Here is a 17,152-nt window from a genome sequence, read left to right as displayed (position 1 = left end):
ACATCAGAGGAACTTGTATGCTGGGGTAGGAAGGCTGAATAAAATGATACACAGTTGGATGTTTAACAGTTTATCCCCATTATTGTCTTTACATTTGATAACTACAATATAATTTGAATGCACTGTGACTGCATAACACATGCATAATAAATAGCTCTTTTAAACATGTCAGGTTGCAATGTTGCCACTCTGGATCAATAAACAAATTAATTGTTTGCTTCTCACTAGAGATTGGTACCAATACTTATAACAGTAACACAGTTACAAGTGGGAGAAAAGCTAAATATTACTTTCCCATAATTAACATAGAAGCACACAGAAATTAAGGTTATTAATTGGGATTAATTAGAATATCTACTATTATGTGTCTATAGTAAACTGTGCGCCCTTTAAACTACTCATGGTTTCATTTCTTTACATATGTTATTACCCTTAATATAAAATCTAAGTGATATTTTTTATTTGCTAGGAAGAATACTGTACCTTCATTATTTGTGTCACAAATCATCCTGTGAAGATCATGTTCTATAGAGCTGCAAGAAATACGGAAGATTTCACACTGTTAATAGGTAGACATGTTTAATTAATGTTTAAGTCATCTGCCACAACATCTAAACACTGTAATCCCTGGCCAAATGTGCGGCTCACAGTGACCGCTGATACTCTTCCTACGCTCTGACATCATGTTTGGTTACAGAATATAGCAGAGACTGGACACTGTCTGAGGACAATTTTGACAGTTCAAAATGAATAGGAGAAGGACAGGGGGAATGTCATTTTTATCTGCTATCTCTTATATTATGGGCCTGATTAAGACCTGTTCTCTAGGCTGCATATGTTCGCACCCTAGCGAAAAGGTTAATGCCACATGCCCTCTGGCTAAACTGCCCCTCCCCCACCGCACGAATCCTCTCATGAGCTAGTGAGGGGATGTGAACGTAGCAATGCACTCCCACAAAATGCACTCCTGGGACTGCTGAAGACAACGAAGAAGGTCGTAGGGAGACTTGGTAAGTATGGAAAAAGGGGCAGTGGGGGACAAAAAAACCCGGTTTTTGGAATATTTCAGATAAGAGATCTCCGGATATGGAAGACTCCACTACAAAGTGTCTTAAAATTATACACATTTATACTGATGCCCATCTTTATATAGACCTTCCTTGAGAAGAGCATTTGCACAAAAATAGTTTTATAGAATTGTTTTCAGTGTTCTACAATAATGTATATAACAGCCTTTTGACACATTTTAAGAAACCCAATTACTTTTGTATGGCCAATAATAAGCTACTATACTGTTATCCTACAGGCATAGTCCCCATTGTAAAATATATTTCATGCCTGAAACATAAGCAAGAGTTATCATGCAAATGCAGATTTTTCATTTGAATTGTGAAATAAATGGGAGTGTACAGACTGGTGATAAATGGAATTATTATGTGATAGGCACCTTACCGTGCCGTGAATTCCTACCTTAGATATCATATAGGTAATGGAAACTATTTAAAAAAAAAAAAAAAACGGAATGTGAAATGGCTTTCGAGTCCATTATGTTCACTCTACAAAAAGTAATTACCAAGAAATGAAAGTACGAAAACCCAAAGTTTAAAACGACCTCCTTGTTCTGTTACTACAGGACTAGGGATTATTCAAAATCCAGGATACAAAGAGTGGAGTATCTCGCACAGGACAATTTCAGATTGAGGAAATATTCAAAAACTAGCAATATTGATAAATATTGTCTCAGCGTTGAGTGTAGTAAGTGCTGGAAGTGGCCCCCCCCCCCCCCCCCCCCCGAAATTGAATAATCAAGTACACAGACACAAGTAGATGATTACAGAGAGCAAACATCCACTTTCCCACAAAAGTGTGACGCCAAAAAAGAAATCTCTATGTAAATGGATGTCTGTTCTCTGCAGCCACAAACTTGTATATGAGTACATTATTAAAATTCCAACATTTGCAAGAGAAAATCCTTAGTTTATATATAACAAGATGCTTGTTATTTAGATCTAATAAAGTTAATATTAATAGATATAAAGCTGTAACGGAATTTGCTAAGGAACATGTATGGTATATCTAGAAGATGGGAAAATAATGTTTATGAAATTAGGAATTTAAAGAACTTAGGGCCTTATTCTGGTCGATGTGTAAATTTTCGAATTCTTTCGGATGGCGTTTTTTAGCCGTCTGCGCATGCGTGGGCAACGCTATGCGCATGTGCCACGCACGGTCTCCGTACTCGTTCCCACTAATACCGTACAGAAATGTGCACCGCATTCACTCGGGAAATATGGGCGTAATATGGGCGTCATTCGGAACTACACAGGGGCGTAGTTTCAAAGTGGGCTTAACTGGGCGTAAACATGGGCGTACACGAGGGAGTGCACTAATTCTGGTAGGCGTGCATTCGGACAGAACACTGACTGCAAACGAATCAAAAGGCAGAAAATATGCGGTCTCCAAAAGCAAGTATTGCTTTGCGGACACCACTCGGTCATGCGCTAGGCATTCGGATCGCCCAATTAGTACGGCCGCACCTGAACCAATGTCAGCTGAACACAATACAATACACTCCTCTACTCATTACTTATTAATTACACTCTTTTCATTGCTTCAATTGGAACCATTGCAGCTTAAATGGACCATTAAAAAACACACAAATATATGCTGAAAGCACGGCTGCATTTTTTACACACATTTACACTGCAAGCAATGGACAGAACTTGGTATCATTAATATAAATATACATGTCACTTTTACAAACAAACACTTTTTAATGAGGTTGCCTAATTGCATAAGTGTGTCATGTGACAGATTTATGAGTTCAAAGAATAGTCGTGAGTTTTGCGGAAATACACTGCATCAGTGCGTACGGCCAGCTTCCCGTCCGTTCTGACGCTGTACGACCATGCAGAATCTGTGTGTGACCACCGCACATGCAAGGTTTGGATGTAGTCTGTAAACACGCCCTCTTCTTAAAGAGTGAGTCCGTCCAAATGCGGAGGACCTGTGGGCGTTTCTTCTTACAATGTCCGCACAGCGTGGCGTGCGGTCCGCTCCGAAAGAATTCGGAAATTTACGCACCAACCAGAATAGATTAGATTAGATTAGATTCATTTATTGTTATTGCCCCTATTAGGACAACAAAATTCAGTTTTTTACATCCAACCGTAATCCAGCACATAGACAATACATAATACATACACAATTATACAATTCATACATAAAAAAAAAAATATATAAGATAGCATACCCTACATTAAGACAATACTCCCTAAAATCCATCCTCCTAAAAACCCAGCAAGTCAAGCCCATCTAACCAACCTAGCCGCTATTCAGTGCTAAAATAGCTGAAGGGAAGAAACTATTCCTTAATCTAGCGGTCCTATTCCTAAGACATCTAAAGCGTTTGCCAGACGGCAACATCGTAAATAAGCCCTGCGCAGGGTGTGTAGGATCCCTAACGATTTTATTTGCTCGACGCAAACATCGCTTCCTCTGGATTGCTTCCACCGATGGTAGCGTGGTCCCCACAATCCATTCTGCCATTTTAACAACCCGCTGCAACTTCTTGCGCTCCTGCACTGTGCAATTACCATACCAAACTGTAACACAGTTGGTAATGATACTTCCTATAGCACAGCGATAAAAATTCGTCAATATTCCTCCCGCCAATTTTTGTCTCTTTAACATTCTCAGGAAAAAGAGTCGTTGATGGGCCTTCCTCACCAGGCTCTCACCACCTTAATTATAATATAGAGACCAACATTTAGACAATAGAAGCAGATGTTATTGAAGAAAGACAAAAATGTAATTGGTTAGATGGATAACAGTGCCAGAAACTGGTTTTAAGAAATTAGAGAAACAGATAAATGGAGGGATACTATGAAATTTTTTCATTTCTTGAAAACTAGTTACCCACAAAAGATATTAGAAAAACAGAAAATAAAGTTGTCAAAAAGGAAGCTACACTCTCTATGTTTTAGAAGTAATGCAATAATCAAATGTAGAGGACAGACACACCCACACTTTTTAAAGAATTTCGGAAGATATACTAGGAAAGAGGGGGGAAAGAATGGGACCGAAACAAAAAAATTGTATTTAAACAAAAAAGACAATAGTAAAACCAAAAAAGGATGGGACTAAAACAACACAAAAGGATGAGCCTGAAACAAGACAGGGTAAGAACAAACCGGATGAAGAGGTGAGATAAAGTAGAGAAAAGTAAGATAAATGCACAACCTGTATAAAATGGCATTTATAATTTATCAGAACATCACCTTTGCAGAAACAAAAGTATTAAAAAGTCAACAAAGTACAGTATGTTATAAACAAGTTAAACTCCCAGTTACTTTTAATGGACTCTGATAGTGAACATAGCACACACAATTACAGACAGTTTGTTAAATTCTCTAAAAATGTAATTTGGAAAACTCAGAATAGGAGCCCACTGCCGGTTAAGTTTTAGCACTCAGGGAATTTGCCACCTATAAGTATATTAGTGCTGTTTCACAAATGGATGAGTCAGCAAAACCTATATTTATTTATTATTTATTAACAGTTTCTGATACCACTTTCACATCGCCGACACGTTTTAAAAACCGGTATTTAAAACAGTAATTAAAACGGGTCAGAGCCTTAACATTGCAGCAGATTACCGTTTTAAATACCGGTTTATACCCCTTTCACATCGCACTTTTAAAACGGTAAATTGCCGTTTTTTTTCCCTTTTTAAAACGTTTAAGCCTGCACTGTGAATGCATAGCATTGTACACATTCACATTGCACAAAAAACGGCAAGGAACCGTGTAGGACTCTGCTTTTTACACGGTTCGAAATGCCAGTTAACTTTAAACGGTAAATCAGCTGTGGTGCATTCACAGTGCAGGCTTAAACGTTTTAAAAAGGGAAAAAAACGGCAATTTACCGTTTTAAAAGTGCGATGTGAAAGGGGTATCATATAGCACAGCATATTCCATTGCGCTTTACAAAAGGAGACAGTGATACAACAAACAGGGTATTTACAGACAGTAAAAAAGGTAGGAGGGCCCTGTTCTCAAGCTTGCAATCTATAAGGAAATAGGCATTGATAAATAAGGATAGATACTGTATTCTTTATTGCATCAATTCCACCAGAATGAAAGGTTCTGTAACTGGTTCTGGAATTTGATAAGCTTGCCCGAAGAGATGAGTTTTCAGGGAACGCTTATAGGTTTGGAGACTGGAGGAGAGTCTTATTGTGCCCAAAGAAAGTCCTGCAATCAGGAATGTGAGCGAGTAATGAGTGTGGATGAGAGACGCAGATCTTGGGAGGAGCGTAGAGGTCGTGTTGGAAGATATTTTGAGATAAGATAAGATATGTGTGTTGGTGTAGTTTGGGTTTATGGCTTTGTGTGTAAGTAATTTTGTATTGAATACGGTAGAATGCAGGTAACCAATTAAGTGACGGACAGAGTAGCTTTGCAGATGATGAACGTCTGGCTAGGAAGATTAGCCTTGCAGCTGTATTCATGATGGACTGTAGTGGTGAGAGTCTGTATTGGGGAAGGCCAATAAGGAGACTATTGCAATAATCAATGTGTGAGATGATGAGAGCATGGATTATAGTTTTTGCAGTGTCTTGTGTAAGGTAAGGGTGAATTTTGAATATGTTTTTATGTTTTTTAGGTGCATCTGGCATGATTTTGAGACAGATTGAATGTGGGGTACAAAAGAAAGTCAAGGATAACAACTAGGCAACAAGCTTGAGAGGTAGGAGGGATTGTAATATTCTCAACAGCAATAGAGATATCAGGTTGGTAACTACTATTTATTGGCAGAAATATAATTCATTCTGTTTTTAAAATATTATGTTTGAGGGGGCGAGATTACATCCAGGATGAACAGCAGAAAGGCATTCAGAGACAAGGCTCAATACAAATGGGGACAGGTTCGGGGAGGATAGGTAGAGCTGAGTATCATCCGCATACAGATGATACTGAAATCCAAAAGAGCTGATTAGTTTGCCAAGAGATGAGGTATAGATTGAGAAAGGCAGAGGACCTAAAACTGAACCCTAAGGTACTCCAACTGAAAGAGGTAGCGAAGAGGAGGTAGAATCAGAGAAACGAACACTAATGGAGCGGTTAGATAGGTAGAATGAGAACCAAGAGAGGGCTGTGTCTTTAAGACCTAGGGATTGTAGTGTTTGTATGAGAAGTGTGTGGTCAACAGTGTCAAAAGCAAAAGAGCGTAAACCAACATTAAGGTGTTTTCTTACATTATAATATATTTAAAAATTGTTACTCAGGATACGTTGAGCCTTTTCATCAAAGACATATTTATACAAGAAAAAAAAAATTAATCTACTTCAGCATTGCAGTATAACCCACTTATGCAAAATGCATAGCAGTGAATACTCTAATGCACTCACTTGTCAGTCTGGAACATACTTCAGATGGCATATTAGCATATAATAACATGTCATAATAATAATTATGTGCCTCTAAATACAGAAGGTGACAGACAAAGCACACATTATATAACAATAACATAAACAATATGAGCTTATACAAAATACTTTGAAAATTGTTTGACCACAATATTTGATGCAGAGCCTTTTATACTGAACACAACAGAAAAGACAGGGTTTTTTATTTCTATGACCCAAGAGGATATTTTTCAAATCTATTTTTAAACACCTACATGGGAAAGATTCATACTGGATTATTGCCCACAATGCAGCACTTCAAGCTAGAGCATGAACAACAGTGAATTACTCAGAATTACAACTATAATAAAAATGATGGTTGCTGTGTTACTGACCCTTTTAAAATCTGAGCTCTGTATTTGCCAAACAAACACAAAGATGTGTCTATAAATAATTATATCAAATAAAGTAATTTCACAAAAAAACAACTAAAATTGACATAACACGCTGATCCAAAATAGGTTCATTTTTATTACCAGTGTTATTATCAGTGGTACAATAGTAAAACAGTGGTACAATCATCTATATATACAGTATATGTCTAGTGTCCGTGAATCTCCGAAAAACTGCCATCTGCTGTTAGAGAGTGAAACTACATATTTTTCTCACACATGCACAATCAAAGAAGGTAGCAGACTAGCTTTCGAAGCTTTTGCTTCTAGTGGGTTTACTAGTATTTTAATATTGTTTATATGTAATATGTAGTTCTTTTGTGGCAGCATTTTTCTTGTTTTCTGCAGTACAAATAACTGCAGTGGGAAGTCTTTCAGCATTCAGAATAAAGGGATTTGATGTAGCATTAAATAATAGTAATAGGCTTGATAATGTTTTTTTGTTTGTTTGTTTGTTTTTTTGGTTTGAGATGCAGTATCTCTAGCAAGTAAACTCTAGCTTTTAACCTGTTTATTAATATTTTTTATTAATTAATGTATTTCACTTGAATTACTTTATTATATACCAGTACAAAATAAATATGATATTAATTCTCTTTGTATTACAATAATTTGCTTGTCTAGAAGAGTTTTAAAAACATAGTTATTTTGCAGAAATCTATAAAGAATGCATTTTAGCTGCCATTGAATATGCAGGTTAAAAGATCTTGATTTGAAAGCTGAAATAAAAGTAATTCATTTATTACAAATTATTAATATAGAGCACACATATTCTGCATCACTTTTCAGAGAATATTTGTCTATTCACATCATTCCCTGCCCCAGTGGAACTTATATTATTTATTACCTAACACATGTACATTCACACATTTCTTCTTCAGGATTCATGGTCCCACAGGGATCACATTGGGGTGGTAGGTGGATCCAGAGGACAGTGGCACCAATCAGCAAAGCTTTGAGAAATCCCAGGATGCATGACTCCTCTCCATTATAACCCTGCCTCCATGCTCAGCTCCTTAGTTTTTTGTTGGTACAAGCAGGAAGCTGGTGCACCATTATTGTCAGCAGGGATTACTTGAGGCAATCCCACAAGTTGTTTTCTATTTTTTTTTTTTCACACAAACTTAGGTTTTCACGACATCGGTCATCTGCAGTGCTGGCTGTGCTGTCAGTCATAGTGATGGCAGCACAGCAGCTCCATCGCCCCTATTGGCGCCAAAACTTCTCCACCACCTGGGTCAAGTGGGATACTTGCGGCAGAGGTGGCACCCGGTGTCTAGCACCGCCAGACGCCAGAATCCTTGGACAGCGTGGCTGCCTTATAGGGGCAGGTAAGGCTCTCTGTGAGCACACAAATTGCTGTCACGTCATGGAGACGGCCAGCAGTGGCTGGTGTGGACACTGCTGCTTGCAGTAAGGACTCCACTAGACCACCAGGGCATTGAGCACAGGCTGGGTGTAATCATTCATTTTGCACAGGGCTTATTAGAACCAGGTGGCGGAAGACCAGCATACAGGGGAGGCTGTTCCAGCCTGTGGCTCCCTCCCTTGGCTTTGGGCATCGATTCACAGCAGGTGTCTAGTCCTCAACCTGATTGAAAACTCTGCTCCTTTCTCAGAGACCATGCAGCAGCAAGTTTCCAGCAGTGTTTTGGGGTAGTCTCCTCTGTAAAAACGTTCACTGCTAATTGTTTTTTTTACAGCATTCATATCCTACTTGCTTATTAAGTAGCACAGTAGTTAATTGGAGTGAAGTTGCAGTTATCTGTATCAGTATTGGACTTATATATTCTGCATTGTTTGTGACTTGTGCTTGCATGATTCTTACGTGCGGCACCGTAGGAAAATCGCATCGCATCGCATCGCATCGCATGGGCCATTTTAAGGGCCGTGCGATGGGATCTGATTTTCCTTTATAATTTATTCACTGCTCTCTTAGCCCCGGGGGATTGCATCGCATCGCACCTCCCGCATATATATAGGGTGTATGATGCCATTACATTACCTATACAATTATATCATTGTATGACATACAATGAGGTTTTAGCCCCCCCCCCCCCACACACACACACACACACACTATCCACGCCACCCCGAAGCGTGGCGAGCCCCGCGAGGGGCGGAAGAATGTGTCCTCCGACCTTTTCATACCCCTACTATCCACATCGGCGTAGAGTTGATTTTATATAGTGTGGCGAGCCACAAAGCCTGAAGCATGGCGAGTGCAGCGAGCCTCGCAAGGGGACGCAGATTACTTTACATGTATTCCACGTCAGCTCGCCACGCTTCAGGCTCGGTGGCTCCCTGCGCTCACCACACTATATAAAATCAACTCCACGCCAACATGGATAGTAGAGGTATGAAAAGGTCTGAGGACGCTTTCCACCGCCGCTTGCCATGCTTTGGGGTGGCGTGAATAGTGGGGGGGGGTGCCTTAAACCTCATTGTATGTCATTATTGTATACCTAATGGTATCGTACACCCAATAAAATATATGAGACCACTGAAAAAATTACATAGTTAAATCGGATTGCATCACATCGCACGGCCCTTAATGTGGCCCATGCGATGCGATTTTCCTACGCAGAAAAGCCCACTAAGCAAATAGCTTAGTGGGCCTCATGATAATACACAAGTACCGTTTGTGCTGTGTGCTCTAAGTATATCTGACAGAACCATCCAAGCTACTATCCCGTAGGTGTTGTGCTTCAGCTCCGTCTGAACGGAATGTTGTTCGGGGCGGTTTGTGTGTAGACTGTTACATTCCTTCTGGTCAGCCCTCTGCTCCTGTAGTTGTACAGGAGCCTCGCTGGGCTGCTTTTCAACAGCTCCTAGGTACTTTGGTGGAATTCCTTTACACTCCTATGGGTCTTTCTATGCAGGTTATTCCACCCATAGAACAGCCACCGCCACCTTGGGTTGACACAATGTCTACAAATGTGCAAACCCTGGCACAGACTACAGCAGCAATGCAGAAATTGCTGCCTATTAAGGCTGTCAGGTGACCATGGTCTATGACTTCCTCTTAGTTTACTCTAGTGTCTGATACAAATGAGACATCTGAGGATGAAGCTGATGAAGAGGATGACATTAACCTCTCTATAGCTGATTCAAAGGTAGCCGAAACACAATCTCAAATAGTAGTTGATGTACCAGCTGGAATTGATGCTATCAAATTGGTGCAGTTGCCTGAAGACAAAGAACTTGCACCAGTTGCAAAGCAGACTGATGTTTGCAACAAAAAAAAAAAAAGGTAATTAATACCCAAATTCCACATTCTGACTATCTGATGGAAATCAGAACAGATCAGTGAAAAACATTGGGTAAAATGTCTCCTATATCAAAGAAATTGATTTCTAGATACTCTCTTCCACCAGAAGATTGTAAATTATGTAAGACTCCTCACCCAGTCAACTCTCATGTTACTCGTCTGGTAAAACCTTCTGTACGCCCGGTAACCACGGGTTCTCATAAGTTATAAATACCATCTATTAGTATACTTACTAAAAATAAGTAAAAAGTTTAATTTACATCTATCAGGAAAAAACAGTGACTAATATGTAGACTGGAGTATAACACTCATGACTACAGCTAAGTACACAATCACTGGGCAATATTCCACCTGATCGGACCGGCACCTCGTGCATATTGCTCAGTGTGTATTTGTGATATGTTTGCTCCTGCAGTCCCTTGAGATAACCCTAGGTTTGATGTGCTGCACATCAAATCAGGTACCATCGCTGATATGTCAGCCCACTGACCCTACATATTGGCTAGGTACAGTATACATCCCTTCATTTTGTAACCAGCATAAGGGGAATATTATATGGTATGCTGCAGAAACTATATGAGTTTCAAATGTATAATGCAATGAGGGTTTTTATTTAAATATAACAAACGTTAACCTTATAAACCCTGCTAATGTAATTTACATTGCGATCAATTACATTTTAAACCTTTCAAACATGATGCCAACTTACAATTTAAGTTTTTGCCTGGTACAACTCTGCCTGGGTATGTCTTAGGTGTAATGTATTTTTTCAATTACTTCTTAACACATTTTATAAACTTCTTCTTGAACAAAACACGTAAGAAATACCAAAAGACAGATTACGTATAACAAAACACATGTCATACACATAACAAGGACAAAAGGACATATAAAATACCTGAAATTTTGTTCCTGTTTTAGCTTGGCAATTTCATCTTGGTAATCATGGAATGACAAATCCTTTGTAGATTCCACTAAAATCAATCTGAAGAATATAAAAATAGACATTTAAGATTAAATGCTATAAGCAAATAATTCAAGTTTAATTTATTTCAACAAAAAACATTGTTAAATCTTTGGCAGATGTCACATTATTTCACGTTATATTGACAACATAATTGTTACGATATTTTAAAAATGTTACACCACTTAGAGTTCTAAGTTTAAAGCTGATATATTGTAAGAAGCAATCCTATGAGATAAGTTATTTTCAATTTTACAGCTGTCATATAGTTATAATGTTTTAAAGCTCCAAGGTAAAATGGTAAAAGTACATAATAATAATCAGAGCAGTGGGTGTGTATATCATACCAATGTGAGCAAAATAACATAAAAAGGTTTGTAATGCAGAATAATTTTGAAGTTAAGAAAAATCATTAACATTAATATTAGGCTTCAGGGAAAGTAAAGTTTTCAAAATAGGCCTTTGTGTTTTTTCAATTAGAGTTGCTGCGGAGGAAATCAATTAAATGTTATGGCAATACAATGTTACAGTTCTGAAATAATAAAATGCATGGCTATAAGTAGACATAACTTTAATCGTCGCACCAGCATGCCACATATTTGTAAGAGTGCTATATCATGAAATATTTTCATTATAACTCATTAATGGTTATTCTCTTGAACAGATTTCAAATGCCTCTTAATGAGCTTTAACTGCCAATGCAGTATGCTGAAATTATACGCTGATGTCTTAGGAAAGAATTAGATTTCTCCATGTCTAAAATAAAACAGCATGCTAATTTTGTAATCTACAATATAAGTATATAAAAAGTCCCCTAGTATCCACAAACATTGCTGGATTAACTTGATTTTTAATTATTACCTGGAGTGCTATTTCATCTATTACAAATCTACATTATCATACCTCCGAATTGTTTTGAGTTTCACGAGAAAGTACCATTTTTTTGGGACTGTCCCTCATCCCACCTGGGGCTGGCAGTGTCATGCGGTGGGGTGGCAGTTTGGGAATAGATGCTGTGTGCATGCCAGCAGCCTCTATTCATGGAGACAGATGGGCTGGGGGCATGGTTAACAGCTTTCAGAGCTTTGGCCATGCCCCTACAGTGGGGAAAACTGGGTGTGCTGTGATTTTAGACCACGCCCCTTCATGTGAGGCCACGCCCTTGTTTTTGGGTGCACAACTACGGCATGCTTATGTGTCCCTCCTCACATGGACCAAATGTTGGGAGGTATGCATTATGGACAGCCACTAGTCTAGACCTTTATTTGAGTAGAATGCCTGGATTTTTGCCATTTCTTTTATATTACATATATGCAATCTTTAAAAACACTGCATGGATTTACTAAATGGATCCATATTTGCACACACACAGTGAATACAGTTCTAAGATTCATTTAATAATAGTTTAATTTATTTTTTGGGAGAATGGTACTGCTTTAAAAAAATACATTTTTTTATCTAGTTTATCAACAATAAGCTTTGGAATCACCCAAATGACACCAAGCTCTCCACAGTCGATGCTTGTTTCTAGTATCGGTTGAATCTGCCTTTCATATATTTGTATTATTTGAGTATTTTGTGCATGTTTTTGACTGTATTGCGCTGTAAAAAATTCAAAGTGTACTTCACTATTGTGAACCATTGTTCTAATATATAACATATCATTCCTTAAGACAACAAAGAACATAGGCCCTTATTCTGGTTCACTCGCAAAGGCAAATTCCTTCTTAAATGGACAAAACCATGTGCACTACAGGTGAGGCAGATGTAAAATGTGCAGAGAGATTTTGATTTGGGTGGGTTATTTTGTTTCTGTGCAGGGAAAATACTGACTGCTTTATTTTTACACTGCAATATAGATATCACATTGAAGTAAAACCCCACGCAAATCTAATTCTCTTTGCCTTTGTGAGTGAACCAGAATAAGGGCCATAGAGTAAATAAGCAAAATACAGTACTTCACCCAGTACATCCTGCACTGTTACAGTACTTCTATTTTGATGTGTGTGCACTTCTTGCCGATTATATTACACTATATTGAGTTATATTACATTTTTGTGATAGACATTATTGAATGCAACATAAATATCACTAACGGAAGTATAGGAAAAATGGAGACAATTGTCAGTGGGACTGTAATCTTCCAGTACAGTGTGTCTATGTCCTGTAAACCTGTAGTCCAGCACTATCAGTGTGTCCATCTGTCTGTCTGTCTGGTAAGCCTGTGTTCTTCTATTGAGGCAGATGTATTAAGCCTTAACAAGAGATAAATGCAAGTGTGATAAGGAGAGATAAACGTCCAGCCAATCACCTGCCAACTGCCATGTTACAGGTTGCGTTTGAAAAAAGTCAGTAAGGAGCTGATTTGCTGAACGTTTATCTCTCCTTATCACAATTGAATTTATCTCTTGTTAAGACTTACTACATCTGCCCCACTGTCTCATACCTGCCAACATGCTCGAGACTCCTGCATGTGATGGTGCAGAGGACGTAACCTCCGTAAAATGATCTTGCTGTAATAAGTTAATATTCTTTAGGGGTGTTCTATTATTCTGTCTGAGGAATTAATACTCTAGCATAATTAGAAGTACTGAATATTTTTGAAAAAAAATTCTAACAAAAATATATGTTGTTATTTCATGAGACAATAATGTAATTTGTATTCGCTGTCCCTTTCCCCTTAATTTGAGTCCGTGAATACATGAATACTGATAGCAACAAAATACTGAGAGCATTAAAAAAGTCTTTAGCATTTTCTATTTATCTCAACTATTTAATGAAGTGACTAATTAAGTTTTTATTGGCACTCCATGTTATAGAACTAATGCAATCAAGTGCTAAGTTTATATCAGGGACTTTTTAAAAAAAAAAGGTTTATGGATATCTTTACCAGTCTGCTGATGTTCATCTGTTATAGTCTAAAAAGACTTATTATTGTCAAGGAAAGTCATCTAGTTATTTATACAAAAGCATCATTTTTTGTTTGTAAAAATTATACAGGTTGAGTATCCCTTATCCAAAATGCTCGGGACCAGGAGAATTTTGGTTAAATGGATTATTCCGTATTTTGGAATATTTTAATATTTCAATGATGTATCTTGAGGTATCTTGCATTTATGTTGTACATATACATCAAACACTTGAAATAAACACAAATATATTTTATTTGTGCATAAAACAAGGTTTCAAAACATGAAACAAAGTTTGTGTACAATCTCAGGCACTGAATTTGAATGCCAAGCAATCATTGTCTTGCACATATATAATGGCAGTTACATATCATGTCCTCAGTAGTGCTGTTACAGATGTCCCCAGTAAGTTTTTAGCACAAAAAAAAAATTTTGTTCACTTTCTGGAATGTATGGTTTGCAGAATAATTTGGATAACGGATATTCGGATACGGGATACTCAACCTGTACATACAGTATTTCTTTATTACTGCACAAAATTTAATTGTGCTGTGGAAATATATGAGAAGTGCACAATGGGCCTGATTCTGGCTCACTGGCAAAAGTCGAATCTCTCTCTAATGGTCATTAGCAGGTGTACTGCCGGGGGAAGGGGGTGGGGCAGATGTAACATGTGCAGAGAGCGTTAGATTTGGGTGGGTTTTGTACTTTAAACCAATATCTCTATTGCAGTGTAAAAATAAAGCATTTAAGTATTTACCCTTCACAGAAACAAAATAACACCCAAATCTAACTTTCTCTCTCTGCACGTTACATCAGCCCCCCTGCAGTACAGGCCCGGATTAAGCCTTCGGGGGGCCTGGGTCACTTTAGACAGGGGGCCCCCTCCCACTTCCTTACTGGCCACAAACTGCACGGGAGAATATTACACTGTCAAAACACAGAGTAAAATCATTATAAACTTGGTCAATGGGTAACTGCAGGGGGCAGGATTAATATAAATATATATATATATATATTACTACATGAAAGTCTGTGTTTGTCCCTCTGTACCTTACTCTGTAGGAGCCCTGACATGCTCAGCACTGCCTCTGATAAAAAAAACCTCCCATGATAAGGCCACTGCTGCTGCTGTCATCCATGGGCCTGAGAAGCATATGATGAGCTCCACCAAACACAGCTCAGCCTCTGAACTCTTGTGCAAATTCTCATGGGACTTAGTCAACTCCCAGTAATGCACTGCACACTTGTGCAGTCAGTGTGCCTTGGCTCCCAATGTTTAGCACCATCAATCATTAACCATTGCTACATTGGCAAATGGTAAAGCTGCAGCACTACCCCACTCCTATGCACAAAACCTTTAGCTAAAAATACATACCAACCACAGGGGGCCCAAAGATAGAGGGGGCCCTGGGGTACTGACCCCCTGTGCGCCCCCCCTTAATCCAGCCCTGCTGCAGTACACATTGTTTTGTCCATTAGAGACAGAATTTTCTTTAGTGAGTGAACCAGAATCAGGTCCAATATGTATCAAATAATATACTGAAGTAAGCATTAGAAAGAAATAAGTAATTAAACACATTTGATAAAGATAAGTCTGGCAAAAAAAATGAGAAAGTAGAGGCAAGGAAAGATACAGTGTACTTTAACCATTTGTCTAGTTTTTGGAGAAAACTGTTCTGAAACAATAGGGTCTTCTGTATAGCAATTAGGAATTGGAGACCTAACTACTTCTAACCATCTAAAGTATAGCTTGTAAGTATAGCTTACAAATAGATGTATGTGAGTTACATGCAGCTCACAGGCTGCCATCATATAGACAGTAGCGTACAGCATTTGATATTAACTATTTTAAAAAAAGGGGTTTTATGTTACAAAATAAATGTCACAAATCATTAAAATGTATCAGTTCACAAAGCCCTGTTACATTTTTAAAGCAAAATCCAAACTAAGGGCATACCTACTGCATGTGCAGCTGCTATGGGCAGGACTGGTGAAAGATTTCTTAGAACCCCAGGCAAAAGCTTATCTCCATTTTTGTGTGTGTGCCCCTGCAGATAATGTATCTCTTCATCAACGGTGATCCTTATCATTCTAGCATGTTATGGTCTAAGAAGAAATGAATCTTATATTGCTAAACATGCTCTCAAATGTTGTTTGACCTTGTTCTTTTTTAGTTCTGCACCCCCTCCCAGGATGCTGGAGCCCAATTCTAGCACCATAGCTGGCTATGGGTCTCATAGCTGGAGATGTGCCTATCTTTTATGTTTTTATGTGGGCATCTGTGACTGCTTAAGATCTAGGCAAGCTTTATATCCATTGTCAATGACAACAAGCAACTCCCGTATAGCAGATAGCTGTGTGTCCTATTCATCTTTTATTTAGATAGCAGGTTTTTAAGAAATGTACATTGAAGGGATCATGATACAAAGTAATAACGTACAATAACCATGGACATGTGTAAATGCTACATCATAACTGAGCCTAGGAAATCAATCTGGGAGCTTGATTTTCATTAGGCACTTTCTACTTTAACTTCCTGATGTCAGGATAATGGTGTTACAAAGGGGGATTCAAAATTGTGATGTGCACTAGCAGTGTAAAGACCTTGACATTTGGATTTGCAAGTCATTGTATCAGTAAAACTGAAAAGTAAAGGAGGCAGTTGGGGTATAAACAGGTAATAGGGCTTATTAACCACTTTTCCCCTAGCCTAAATATCCAGGGTATTTGCACGGGAGTGCGCAAAAAGCCAGGATTGCAGGCAGTGGAAACGCTCCCATTTGAAATGACCCGGGTTGTAAGACCCAGCATTTAAAACCAGGTAGTGGGGCCGGGTTCAACCCGGCTCACTGTGCATTGTAAACAGATTGCTTGGGTCGATGCGACCTGAGACACATTCACTGCAATGGAAAAGCTGGCACTCTCATCTCCCAGCGCCAGCTCAGTATCCCGCCTCTGATTACGTCACCCGCCCAGCATTATGCCGCGTGGGGACGCTAGGGGGAAAGGGGTCTAAAGCCAGTTCGCACCAGGTTGGAGCTGGGTAAAAAAAAAAAAAACAGGTGCGACCCTGCTTTTAAGTGTAAAAGGGTTATAACAAAGTACAATAACATACAAGTGTGGACTCATCTGGCTTCTTTTAGT

The 17,152-nt window shown here is 38.6% G+C and overlaps 1 protein-coding gene across 3 annotated transcripts in view; it reads right to left on the bottom strand.

Annotated features, from left to right (window-relative positions):
- CFAP47 (cilia and flagella associated protein 47) overlaps nt 1-17,152 on the bottom strand; it is a 474,937-nt gene that overhangs the window by 261,294 nt on the left and 196,491 nt on the right. For all 3 annotated transcript variants that reach the window (XR_014470467.1, XM_083174330.1, XM_083174331.1), the window contains exons 41-42: nt 11,031-11,117; nt 484-533 (exon numbers count right to left, since the gene is read on the bottom strand). Coding sequence is in view for 2 of the 3 variants with exons in the window: in XM_083174330.1 (XP_083030456.1) it covers nt 484-533; nt 11,031-11,117 (137 nt within the window). In the remaining variant the exon portion in view is untranslated. The remainder of the gene's footprint in view (nt 1-483; nt 534-11,030; nt 11,118-17,152) is intronic.

Source organism: Crinia signifera, chromosome 2 (assembly GCF_055691185.1).
Source record: "Crinia signifera chromosome 2, ASM5569118v1, whole genome shotgun sequence".
NCBI lineage: Eukaryota > Metazoa > Chordata > Amphibia > Anura > Myobatrachidae > Crinia > Crinia signifera.
This window is presented reverse-complemented; position numbering and strand designations above follow the sequence as displayed.